Source organism: Lolium rigidum, chromosome 5, assembly GCF_022539505.1.
Source record: "Lolium rigidum isolate FL_2022 chromosome 5, APGP_CSIRO_Lrig_0.1, whole genome shotgun sequence".
Lineage (NCBI taxonomy): Eukaryota > Viridiplantae > Streptophyta > Magnoliopsida > Poales > Poaceae > Lolium > Lolium rigidum.
In genome coordinates this window covers 74417292-74431135 of record NC_061512.1, presented here as the reverse complement: position 1 = coordinate 74431135, position 13844 = coordinate 74417292, and the positions used below count along the sequence as shown (strand labels likewise).

Sequence of the window (13844 nt, the reverse complement as noted above, 5' to 3'; positions counted from 1 at the left end):
ATCTGGTGACTGATCAGTGTGGTTTTTATATTTCTTGGTATAAGAGGATTCACGCGTGGCATCAATGCATGCACTGCTAGGGACACGTCTCAGATCTGCCAGGGTCAGGTGGGCCCCACACGCTTGCCCTGCACTTCACTAACTGCTGTGGCGCCACATACACGGCTCCCTTTCCCCTCTTCACCGAAGAGGAACCCCACACCACTCGTGGCGCCGCGCCGAGATCTTCTAGAACCTTCCCCAAACCTAGAGCCCCAGTGGGAGGCCTCCGCTGCCGCCATGGCCCCCAACCCCGCCGCCATCGCCCTCCTGGCCGCCCTCGACGGCAACCTTCGTCTCCTCAAGAGTAAGCGCCGGCACCGCCTTAACCCGTCTCAGATGAAATAACGCTGCTTGGTACTCGCGTCTCCATTGTCCAAGAAACTATCGCGTGATGCTTAGGACGGATATGCTGTGTAATGGTAGCGAATTTGATGTTCGCTACGGTTAGCTTCTGACGAAGTTGGGTGTTAGGTCCTTCGATTTTGTTCGGCGGAAGCCACCTAATTTGAGATTGAGCGTTTCTGAGAAAGTTGGATGTTTGTACCTTCAGTTTTCCTCAGTAAGTTAGATGGAAGCCACCAAATCTGTGACTGCTTTTACTAGTTTCTAAGAAAGTTTGGCGCTAGTTCCTTCGATTTTGTTCAGTAAGTTAAGACTGAAAGGCACCAATTCCATTTCGTGAAACTAGTCGTGAACTTCCCTATTTAGACCGATTTGGAGACTCAGGCGTGCAAACCATTTTTTTTTTAGCTCCCTCCATTCTCTTGTGTTTGTGACTCGCACACATGATTTTGGTATTTGACATTTGTTGCGTCTGCAATTTCTCCATGCAAGAAATGTCCAAAAAGATGGATTTACGGGAAACCAAGGACCCGAAAGGGCTAAACGCACTCCATTTCGCTGCCAATAAGGGGTCCCTGGAGATCTGCAAGTTCCTGGTAGAGGAAGCGGGGCTGGATATCAACTCCACATCTGGCGTAGGTAAAATCTTGTGCATGTCGGTGGCAGGAGGTGTCATCGTGTTACTATTCATAGTACTGAAATGCCACGTTCTCCTTGCAGGTGCAACACCGATGTTTTACGCTGCACTCAAGGGAAATGTTCAGGTTGTAAGGTATCTTCTTGATCATGGCAGTGATCCTGCAAAAGCTAGCGAGAGGGGCTTAACACCGCTGCACAATGCCGCAGAGCATGGTGCGTCACTCGTTCTTCAGTCCACTAGTCTCTGGAATGGCTTACAGGATATTATCTTCTTATACAAGCGGTTTCTGTACACTGTAGAACCTCCAGCTTAGCTTTGGATTTTCATAATATGTTTGTTGTGCTTCCAGGGCATTGCGAGGCTGTAAGACTGTTGCTGTCCAAAGGAGTTGAGGTGGATGCTATCAATTATCGTGGGACACCATTGCACATGACTGCTGCGAAGGGCCAGCATCAGGCCATGAAAATTCTGCTGGAGCATGGTGCTGATGTAAGCTACTGATTTCTCACTTAATTGCATTACCCAGATATTTAAAATAAAATAAAATAAAATGCAATTAATTAATCTCTTTTGGCTTGTTGGAAAAATGGTTTATCCTAGAACTGCATGAGATTACTTGGTGGGCATATTTTTTAATTATTAATTTTGAATCTCACTAATTTTGAATTTACCTCCCTTTTCAGCCCAACAGAGTTGTTAATCATGTCTTCTCACCACTCATGATGGCATGCTGCGGGAACAACTTGGAATGCATGAAGCTACTGATTGAGGTCCAGTAACTTATCTACCTTACTTGATGTATTCTATTTATGTTTGGCTGGTCGATTGTGTCTTTTATCTGTAAACAGGTGTTTGGAATAGAATGCAGGTTAACAAAGCAGGCATATTAATTTGATTGGACTTACTGTCGCAATTGAATGTGCAGTTCCTATCTCTAAAGCTTCATTTTGCATTTGTATTTTCAATTCAATAGGCTGGTGCTGATGTGAATGGTAGTACTGGCTCTGGACCAACTCCTTTAACGGGGGCAGTTGATGATGGCTCAACTGAACTTGTCAAGTTCTTGCTGGAGGCTGGTGCTGACCCTAACATTCCTAACCAGGTACTACAGCTCCGGCTTTGACGCTCCTGTTTATCTATTTAATGCTTCGAGGGCTGGCAATCTGGCCTCACCTATGGTTGGATGGCAATCTATTAAACTATTTCTAAGGCCGTGTCTGCCATTGTGGTGCATTATGATAATTCAATTTTTGTAGCTGCTTTTGCCTTTGTGTTTGGCAACCAACTTTTGTCTGCTTCCGTGGTTAGTTTCCCACAACAGATTATAGAATTGTTTCAGCATAGCACAAAAATTGCGTTGTATAACTCTTGACTATGGACTATCCACAAGTGTTGTGCAATCATTGTGTATTTGTGTGCACCTCTTGGGGTTTGCTTCTGACTGCATGATTTGCAGCTTTAGTGATAGATTAGGGCCATGGTTTTGGAGTTTTTTCACAACGCATACAACATGGTTTAAATATCATAATCGTGATGCCATTCTCTGTAGTTTTCATACTGAACATACCATCGGAATTCCAGTTTTGACTTTATGCACGTATAACACTGGCTAAAACTTAAAGAGCAACTTTGCCGTGTTTTCTCCAGTTCTGTTAGGTTCTCTACAGCCGATGGGGTGATTTCAGTAAAATAGTCTTTTATGTTTTTTTATCAGTATTGTGGAGAACTAGTAATTTTGCATGATTAGTTCTTTTCACAATGTTGATCTTTCATTTTTCATTTGGTATTACATTGCATCTTCTGATTCTGATTTTACTTTTGCAATGTAGCATGGGGATATTCCAATCAAGAGAGCAGCAGCTCGCGGTCTACGTGAGATTGTTGAACTTCTTTTACCTAGGACAAACCCAATTATATCTGTGCCTGATTGGACAGTTGATGGGATAATTACTACCATGAAATCTCTGCATACCAGGATTCAGGTATCTATGTGTTTGTTAACTCATTCTAGAGTAACCCGTACATTTCAATTTTGATCTGAGTAATTTGTGATGCTCTTGGATGCTCTATGTTGTATTTTCCTTGAAAATATTTCACACTGCACTCACACGTGACCTGTATTCAGTGACCCCTTTATCTTGTATCCTTTGTTTTTGATTTATTTTCACTTCGAAAAATATCCTCAGAAAATATGTTATTTGACACATGGCAACATCAATTATATTGTTTCCTCCATGCTCTCTCTGCAAGCCTGTATTCTTAATAAATGAATAAACGATAGACATTAAAGTCCTTATCTGTGCTGGCATTAGGAACTCATTGGACACAGTGTTCCAGATATCCTTCAGGTATTAGAACGAATGATGTTATACCTCAATTGAATTTTCTACTGAATTTGGATCGGCAATTTCTTAATAGCAAAATTCCACACAAACTTCAGTTGTGCTGGTCATATGGGCACTTCCTGCAGAGAAGTATCATGATTATTATTTTATGTATTTGTACTAAGGGACACATTTTCCAACTGTAACACTGATGCCTAAACCGGCATTTGCTATGCCTTTGAAGTTCGACTCAACATGCCACCCCTTTCAGGATGCTGTTTCTGCAGAAGAAAGAATAGTTGACCTGAAGTCAAAAGGAAAGGAAGCATTTGTGAAGCAGGACTACTTTACAGCAATGTACTACTACGGAATGGTGAGCTTATGAACCGGTGTAGTACTTGTTTGGAACAATACAAGAGAAAGTTGCAAACAAAATACTAATTCTGAAATATCAGGTTCATGATTTAAACTGCAGTGAACTTCAGATTTCTCTGTGGTAATACAACTATTTGCTTAATGATCGTTCATATGATTGTCTGATGATTCGTGGTTTTAGTTGAAATGGTTGTAAAGGTTTTCCTGCCTTACAAACATGATGATGGAGTGCATGGTTTTAAAGACGTCGCAGGTGATGCCTAAGCGACGCTTAGGCGTCCAAGCGCTCCCCATCGGCCTTAGAAAAACAGCCGCATTAGGCGCCTAGGCATCCAAAGAGTCCGCCTAGGCGACGCCTCTCCGCTTTAGGACGCCTTAATGCCTTCAAAACCATGATGGAGTGAAAAAAAGGAAAGAAAAAGAAACAGATGACGGAGTAATAATAGTTAACACTTAATTCTGCAATGACCTTCATTTGCTTGTCGTTGCTAAACTGTGCTTTGCTGAACATATTTTATAGGGTAGTTATGGCGATGGCTTTAGTTCACTCTGAAACTCTGCTGCACCCCTGCTTTTTTGGCTAATTATGAAAATGCTGCACTTTCATCATTTTCTTTAATGATTTTGCCATTCTGACTGCATCCCTGCTTCGGCCGTTAGCATCCATCTACCTGTTTTATTCGCTCACCATTCAGTAATTTTGTCCACTCAAGTCGAAAATCGCATGTGTTCCTCATTGCTTCTCCTCTCCGGCCTCTCTCTACCAAGTGGTCATGCCTAAGTATGAGGGAGGAGCAGGTGCGGAGGCGACTACGGGTGGTAGGTCCCACTGTGCCTGTGGGCAAAAGGATAAGTTCTTTTTTTTTAAAAGGAGAAGAATAAGTGAAGAAAACAGTAAAATAGACAGCAGCTGGTTAGATAAGCTAGATTATCATTATGCACCACAATGCCGAATGCAGCCTAAGCCCAACAACTGTTTATATGTGCTTTTCTTGCATTAAAACCAACTGAAACACAACAATATTCTCCAATGAGCCTGTTAGACCCATTTACCATAGCAAGAAAAAATCATGCGAAGCTGAGCGCCATCCTTGCTGGTTGCTGCTGCAGGTGATGGAGATAAACCCTCTTGATGCCACCCTGTATGCCAACCGGAGCCTCTGCTGGCTGCGGATGCGAGAAGGGGACAGAGCTTTGCTAGACGCTCGGCAGTGCAAAACACTGCGCCCTGGTTGGGCCAAGGCATGGTACCGAGAGGGCTCAGCTCTCAGTTTCATGGAGGTATAACTCCTGTATCAAAATCTAACCTTTCAATATAATTCAGTCTCTCAACCTGTCTCTGACTTGCTGTAATCTCGTTCCTCCATGTACAGGACTACCGAGGAGCAGTTGGTGCGTTCCAGGAGGCGCTGAGACTCGACCCTGCGAGCAATGAGGTCAAGAAGGCATTAAGGTAATGATGCTGTTTCTGGAATCTTTTATGGTTACCCTGTTTGAAATACATCATCTTTGGAGGAAGATGAATTCTAAATCCTAGTTATCTTTATAGAGCTTTGAGATTCTCTGATATATTTTGACTCCATTCATTCTCGCAACTTGCAGTGAGGCCACGAGTAAGGCTGCTGCTCGTCTTTTTAAGAGCAGAACCTTTGATGGAGCTGACATATAAGCAAGTGCCTTTGTCTCACATATCTGAGATCACCCTTCTTTTCATCGGCTACTAATCTACTACAAGGCCTGCTCGTATCACAGTTGCTGCACTCACAAGGGAGCTACTTCCTATTGAACTATGCGCCGGTGGTGAAGAAATACAAGTTGTTAGAGATATGTACTAAAAGTATGTAGTTCATGAATATTTTCCTTGGAGTAGATGTTGACCTCCACTAATCGTCTAAGCCGCAGCGCCATTGCTCAAGGGTTCTGAACTTTGATATTTGGCAATGGAGCGCATACCTGTGCACTCTGGCTTGATGTACACAAGTGCTTTCTTTTCATGTCAAGTGTGGGAGAAAAATAACAATCCATGTGAACTATAAATTAGAAAACGTGTATGTTTTCCATGTGTGGGTAGTTTCTGAGTTCGAAGGTGTCTTGGAGGAGGTTCCGCTTCTCTAATGTGAGCATGTGTATGTTTTCCATGTGTGGGTAGTTTTTGAGTTCGAATGTGTCTTGGAGGAGGTCCGCTTCTCTAATGTGAGCATGTGAGGCGCTTGCAGGTATAATTGTATCCACCTGGGCCTGGCGAGAGCCGGTGTGGCGAGGCAGGGGCGTGTAGATCGCTGTCCGCACAGCTGCTCCGTCGGTGGCGGTGGGTGGGCGGGCGGCACCGCGGTAGCTTTCTCATGTGTTGTTCTGACCGATGGTGTAGGGGCTGGCTGGTTTCTCTTGCGTGATGGAGACGATCTTAGGGTTCTCCCAAGACAATGTTCTAGTTGATGCTTGTTCCAGATTCTAGGATTCTCCCAAGACAATGTTCTAGTTGATGCTTGTTCCCTTTCATCTGGCAAGAGTGTTGTGTTGAGTTTTGGGAGGCTTCATCGGCGAATTTCCTTGAAACGTCTTATGCCTGGAGATTGTTGGATCGGATAAGATTCTGTCGCACATATCTATGTTTTTTCTGATCGTTTGGTTTCATGAGGGAGCGATTTGAAGCTCTTCTATCTGTTGCCACAATGTAACATATCTTTTAAGTTTTATGGTGAAGTAAAAGTAAAAAGTGGTATGAAAGTTGAGATTTGTGGACTAATAATGGCAGTTCAAGTCTTTGCGGTGATAAAAAACTTGCTTGGTGATTCGAGATCCGTAGCAGTGGCATTTCTAATGGGGTCGACAACAGAGGATAAATTAGTTTAAAGTCTTACCTTTCTCAGTAAAATTTGATATCTAACTTAATTAATAATGATTTTTTATTAAAGGCATTGTTTTGTGTAGAAAGGTAGAATTGGATGGGATAGGTCACAATGGTGCCTTCCGTGTAATCTCGTATATATAGGCAAATACAAGATTTACAATAATTAGTTGAATGCCCGTGCGTTGCTATGACTCTAATTTTTCTCTCAATATGCTAATAAAATAGATGTAAAAAATTCAGTTGTGTCAAATAGAAAGTTATACTCTCTCCAATTCATATTACTTTTTGCTAATATAGGTATACCTAGAAGGCTAGAACTATAATCTATCTAGATACATCCATATTGGCGACAATTAATATAGATCATAGAAAATAAGCTATTCTAAAACACATACAAGTCTAGCCCATCTAAAAATATATTTCGACAAAATATATAATTGACGTCATTTGAATATGAAATAAGCACTCGATTAATTATTTTATATTAAATAATATACTCCTCGATGGTTCTTAGATAATGTCGTACAATGTTTAGGATATTTTATGCTGCTTCTTCATTTTTATGGTACTTGAGCAAGTCTACCAGAAAAATCTTCGTAAGCTCGAAAACATCTTGCACACATATGTAGAAGTAAGTTCTAATACCAATTTACTATAATCAAAATTAAAGATAAACCCTAGAGGTTCTGTCCAATGCTGTATGCACCTGAGCATAAGTTTTTCTAGGGTAGCTCTAAAAATACTAAAACAAACTTAGTCATTACAGTCTTTGTATGCCAGTATTGTGAACACGCAGAGAAAATAGATAGGAAAGTTCAAAAGATATTAAAATGTCACCCATCTAATTGAGGACCAAAAAAGAAAAGGATTTAATAGCTTAGGAGGAATTCAAAAAAAGATAAGAATTATAAACTCATATGATTAACAATTCTAGAAAATGTTCGGCAGACGATAAGAAAAACTCGGATGTTTAACAATTCTAGAAATTTTGATAGCAGCTGCCTCCAAATTTACAACGTCGGTGAGAACAAAGAAACAAGCCACCAGTATCGGAATATTAAAAGAATATAGAATGCCACAGACGTATATTCATCTAAGATCTAACAAGGCCAAGCATCTAGTAATGACATCTCTAAGCACCAAGAAAGGAACAGATCAAAAGAGACAAAAGGCAAGATCAAACGCTTTTATATGTACCTTCCTATTGAGTTCTCTTGATCTATCTGCGTGAAGTAATCCACCCTTGAACGATGACCCCCCCCCCCCGCGGCAAAGGGTATGCGGAGGTTGTCGCAAGTATACAACAAGGTGATCGAGTGGACGCTCCGAGCGGTTGACGACGTAGGCATGTTCGAAGGAACCATAGTGTTCCACCTCTCCTCTGTCTGTGCTGGAACCGGCGAGGTCAGTGCACGCCCATGAGGATCCACCCTGGACCCATCAAGGTTGTGAACTGGTGGCCAAGATCGTTGTTGCACGCCTGTCGAGTTCCCCATGAAATGAAATCGATCGAATATCCCCCGCCGGCATGGACTTTTGGAAGAGAATCACTCAAGGATCAGAAGAAAAATCTGCTGCAAGTGCTGCTCGTCTATAGAAACCGTGATTATTGCGAGGCCTTGGGGAGGCTCATGTGCACATTTTGAGGTCGCTATCAGAGGGGCACGAACCATCAAAAAAAATCCCGATAATAAAGGCAATATATGCATATCAAGAAAATATGAAATCAAGGAGGGAGCTTTGCCCGCGCGGCGTCCCGCGCGTACGCCCACCTCTACGCCACTGGTGCTAGCCAGCCATCCAACATCTCCCGTTTTACCTTCTTCCGTGTTTGTTATTTTTTGCACACAAAAAAGGATAATACGGAAACATCTTGGAAATACGATGGGCGCAAAATACTTGCCTACTTTGTCTCCTTTCCGGGTGTAAATTCTTCGTACCTCTCCCTCCATTGCAAAATTAATTCGCTAAACTTATGGCAGAAAGAAAATTGTAGACCAGATGGACTGATGGACATTGCACTGGCAGTTATCCGACAAATCATCATGATTAGAAGCCCTGCAATTTGCAAAGCCTATAACCTGATGCAAATACTTTCAAGTAGCTGAGAAAATTGAATGTGTAAGACGGTTAACAATGAGAAGCCCAGCAGTAGCAAAGAAAATCACCCGATGCAAAGAATATAACAACTACAACAAATCCAGAAAAAAATATTGAAACGATACAGATTACAACCCCTGAGACAGAAAACTTAAGGCTTATCGCGAAGATATGCCACAACACATTTTGCGCCTCGAATACTCACACATGATTTCTATTTCGCTTAGCCATCCGTGAAGTACAAGTGAGAGTCTGATTTAATCAGGTAGAGGTGGCACTACCGAATTTGCCAGTAGCTTGTTGATGATCTAATGGCGTTTGGCATCGGCGACGAACTCCTACACCGTTGCCGTTCCGGCGACGAAGCCCCTCATGGCCTCTCCCTCACGCACGATGGCCCTGGCATCGGACCATGGTCGCGACGTTATTGCGGTCGAAGGACACGTCCTCCTCATCCCTCGTCACCTGCAGCCCCATTTCCTTTGCTTCCATTTGCCGCATGTGTTGGGACACTGATCCTCGGCGGCACCACTCAGGTGAAGCTGCCGCACGCCCTCCGTCCTCGTACGCCCCATCCCTCGCCAGTTGCAGCACCATCTCCTTCATCTCCATTTGCCGCTTGTTGGGGCACCTCAACGACGCCCTACGGGGTTTCGTCGCTGCACGTCCTATGTCCTCCGTCCTCCTCGTCCCTCGGCACCTGCAGACCCATGTCCTTAGCCTCCACAGATGCCCGCTCGCATAGTCCTTCTGCAGGCACGCTGCCACGAATCCCCTGGGTCCGGTAGCATCAACATTTTTGCCGAAGCAGATGGTGCACATGAGCACCGCCCAGGTCGGCTTATGCCTGCGCGGAGCAGCGGGTAGTGCCCCATATATGAGAAGCTCCACGATGGTCAGCCCCAGACCCCGCACGTTGACAGCGCATGGGTCGGTGTTGTGGTGGCACTCCGAATCACTCGAACCGCTTGGGGCTCATGTATGCTGCCGTGCCCTCGTACTCGTCGCCAACCCGGGTGAGCAGCTTGGCGATTCCAAAGTCAACGATCTTGACCTCGTCGGCATGCCGACGGGAAGGTTGGCCGGCTTGACGTCGCGGTGAAAGACGCGTCGGGCGTGGAGGTACGCGAGGCCGGACAACTCATGCATCGCCACGTCTGTGAGCGTCGCCTCCGGGAACGCCCCCCGTGTCGGGCCATGACGGAGTCCAGCGAGCCGCCGTTAGCCAGCTTGAGTAGGAACGTGACGTTGCCGGAGGCACCGGCCGAGAGGACGGAGTGGCATCGCAAGACGTAGGGGAAGTCGGGGAAATAAGCAAGATTGTAGGCGAGAGGTGTTTGAGAATGGAACGACATAACACCAACCATCACCGATTGTTAAGCGTGATTGCTTTCCATGTTATTTGCTTGTGCTGATTATGAAGATATCCTTATTTTTGATACATAATTACGTCTCCTGATTCAATTGTTATTTGCTTTCCATGTTTTTGATATGCACGGGAAGGGGAAGGCAATAAATGGCCCATGCTTTCCATGTTATTTGCTTGTGCTGATTATGAAGACATCCTTATTTTGGTACATAATTGCGTCTCCTGATTCAATTGTTATTTGCTTTCCATGTTTTTGATATGCACGGAAGGGGAAGGCAACAAATGGCCCAACGGTTATATTTTCCAATGTTTAATGGGAGTTTTTGATGGTGGTTTGATGGCTGAGATTTCTCCAATGTTTGATGTCAAAGTGGTACACCATCCCCAACTTCAATATAATAGTAAAGACTACCATAATAGCCTCAGTCTCCTATAAACGGAAGGCTCAAGATATGTTGTTAAATGCTATTGATATTCGGTTAATGACTCCGATATCATCTGTTAATGACACCGATATCCTAGGGATATTCGGTGGCCTAACACTCCCCCGCAGTCGCAGCGGAGACTGACGGACGTTGAGACTGGACCGAAAATCCAGAAACAATGGCGACACAAGTCCCTTGGTGAAGATATCAGCAAATTGGCGCGATGATTGTACGTGGAGAACACGCACTTGACCAAGTGCCACTCGATCTCGAACGAAGTTTAGATCAATCTCGATGTGCTTGGTGCTCTGATACCATGTAGAAAGGTAGAATTGGATGGGATAGGTCACAATGGTGCCTTCCGTGTAATCTCATGGTGGCCTAAGATTTTAAAGACGGGGACTTCATTTAACGATCTATGATGGGTTTATGCACTGCTTTCTTTATTTTTTTTTAAATTTTCACCGGGGGAAACGGTCCCCACCTAAATATATTTCATTCAAAGTTGCCTATAAGGTTTTTAGCCTCTACAAGATAGGGTTCAAGTGAACCGAAATTTTCCAGGGGATACAAGAGAAGATAAATAAAAGGAAAAGAAGACACCCAACAACACACGGAAGCAAGAAAGACAAGGAGGTCACTCCGAGAAACCTTGGAGACCGTTGACCGATGAAAAAGTTCATCACGGCACAAGCACAACGATCCCAAGGAAGAGCTAGTGACACGGCAGCAGGAGGGACAACCCAGTTTGAGGCATCATCGGGTAATCGAACGGCTATGGTCAGCTGAGAAGCAGCCACGACACTGCACCGTCGATGTAATCGAAAGACAACGCACATCCGAGACCACACGGCGGGCCGACACCACCTGTGTCGGGGGCATGGCCGAAGGGGCGCACGCGGCCGAGATGACGCCATGACGCATGTGTGCCTAACATATGGAGTCGAAGGGCATCACAGAGCAGAGACACACCATAGAGCACTCGTGCACGGAGCACCCTCACCGCACGTGAGGGTCGCCGCCGTAGTCGAAAGGCATAGCACCACCGATAGCAACCCCAACCCCACCTAGGTCCGATACCCAAAGGGTGGACAAGCCGAGAGCACGAGCGAAGACCACCCGCGCCAGCCACACCATAGAGCTCCGACAAGAGCCCGACGCAGGAGCGTAGCAACCAACATGGAGAAACCACCACCACTGCCACGGCTCGCCTCGCTAGAGGGAGACCGCACCCATGGCCGCCATCTGCAGAACCAAGGGGCACACCAGTACAGAGGGAGCAGCACCCTCTAAAAATGAGGGCAAGACAAAGGAGGCTCAACACTCGGCCCCGACGCACGTGTGAATCACTAATCTCTGGCGATAGGGCTCGACGGGACGCCAATCTCCCTTGCCAGTCGTTGATGGTGGCGATATTTCTTTTGCGCTGGGTCGTTGGGCTTCCCCAGGGGCAAACGGACACACAAACCCATTCAGCTAATTTTGGTGTCCATGGCTTGACCCAAACGATCCAAAAGGGTCACTTGCATTGGGTCGCAGATAGCGGGGAGGGGGGAGGGGGAAACAACAATTTTAGGATAAATTACGAAATCCAAAACTCGATCTCGAGACATAGTGAATACTTTTCAATATCGTTGTCTAGTCTCTTTCATTAGATCGGTCTTTTGGTTGAACTTCCTAGAACTGCCTAGAGCATACAATTCTACATGGTATCAGACCTACAAGATCCTGGGTTCATATCCTAGCCAACACAGTAATTAAAATAAATATTTGCGTCGACCAAGTTCCGCCATCTTCTACTTTAGATGGCGCGTTAACAAGGAGAGTCCTTATGGAGATATAGTTCTTCGGAGACGTCCGACTCCGGTCGAGACGCGACGCTGTTTTCTAGCTTAGGACATGCTCTTTCATGTTGTGTTGTTGTTTTGTCGTGGTGGCTGTCTTCGGACTAGCCGGTGTGGAGTTTTTGCTACGCTTGTTGCTCGCAGAGAGTGGTAGTGTTCTTGTGGCCTCTATCTTTGGACTAGCCATTTATGTCCAGCCGATCAGAATTAGGGCAAAACCACGGCCCAACGGGGCCAATGCAAAATGACCGTTCTGTCCATGCCGACGCATTCGTGGCCCAAATTTGGGGAGAGAATGCATCGGCATGATGGGATTCGTAGCATAGAAAACAAAAATTTTCCTACCGCGAGAACGCAATCCTAGCCAAGATGCAATCTAGAAGATGGGAGCAACGAGGGGATGAACGAGACTAACCCTTGAAGATTTCCAAAGCCTACGAGAGGAGGCTCTCGTTGCTGCGGTAGACGATCACTTGCCGCTTTCAAAAGCGCGTAGAAGATCTTGACGGTGCCACAATCGGGCAGCACCTCCGTACTCGGTCACACGTTCGGTGTTGATGACGACGTCCTTCTCCCCGTTCCAGCGGGCAGCGGAAGTAGTAGATCCTCCTTGGAATCCCGACAGCACGACGGCGTGGTGGCGGTGTCGATGGAGATCTCCGGCGGAGCTTCGCTAAGCATATGCGGGAGAGGTGGTGGAGGAGAGGTAACTAGGGTTTGGGGAGAGGGGGCTTGGGCGCCGGCCCTCAAAGGGGTGCGGCCAAGGTTGAGCCAAGAGTGGCCGGCCAGCCCCTCCTCTCCTCTCTTTATATAGGTGGAAGCCCCAAGGATCAAGTCAAAAGTCTCCGAATAAGACCCCAACATAAACCTTCCATATGACCAAACCTAGGGGGAGTGGGACTCCCCCCTTTCCTTTGGTGGGGTGGCCGGCCACCATGGGGAGGAGTCCACTTGGGACTCCTCCTCCCTTAGTCTGGCCGGCCAAGGTGGGTGGAGTCCCTCTGGGACTCCACCTTCCATGCTGATTTCTTTCGGACTCTTCTAGAACCTTCCAGAAAAAAATACCGGATCATTTTCAAACCTAAAAAATGACTTCCTATATATGAATCTTATTCTCCAGACCATTCCGGACCTCCCCGTGATGTCCTGGATCCCATCCGAGACTCCGAACAAAACTTCGAACTCCATTCCATATTTCCATATCTACTTAAACGACATCAAACCTTAAGTGTGTCACCCTACGGTTCGCGAACTATGTAGACATGGTTGAGACTTCTCTCCGACCAATAACCAATATCGGGATCTGGAGATCCATAATGGCTCCCACATATTCAACGATGACTTTAGTGATCGACTAAACCATTTACATACGATACCGATTCCCTTTGTCACGCGATATTTTACTTGTCCGAGGTTTGATCATCGGTATCTCTATACCTCGTTCAACCTCGTCTCATGACAAGTACTCTTTACTCGTACCGTGGTATGTGGTCTCTTATGAACCATTCATATGCTTGCAAGCTATTAGACGA

At 45.5% G+C, this 13844-nt stretch overlaps 1 protein-coding gene across 1 annotated transcript; it reads left to right on the top strand.

Annotated features, from left to right (window-relative positions):
• Positions 1-186: 186 nt before the first annotated feature.
• Positions 187-5801, top strand: LOC124654008 (ankyrin repeat and SOCS box protein 3-like). Its single transcript, XM_047193054.1, has 11 exons — positions 187-346; positions 877-1023; positions 1105-1236; positions 1374-1513; positions 1708-1794; positions 1998-2126; positions 2854-3006; positions 3620-3721; positions 4834-5004; positions 5097-5176; positions 5326-5801. The coding sequence occupies exons 1-11, from the start codon at positions 280-282 to the stop codon at positions 5390-5392; spliced, it is 1275 nt and encodes a 424-aa protein (XP_047049010.1). The 5' UTR covers positions 187-279; the 3' UTR covers positions 5393-5801.
• The last annotated feature ends 8043 nt before the right edge of the window (positions 5802-13844 follow it).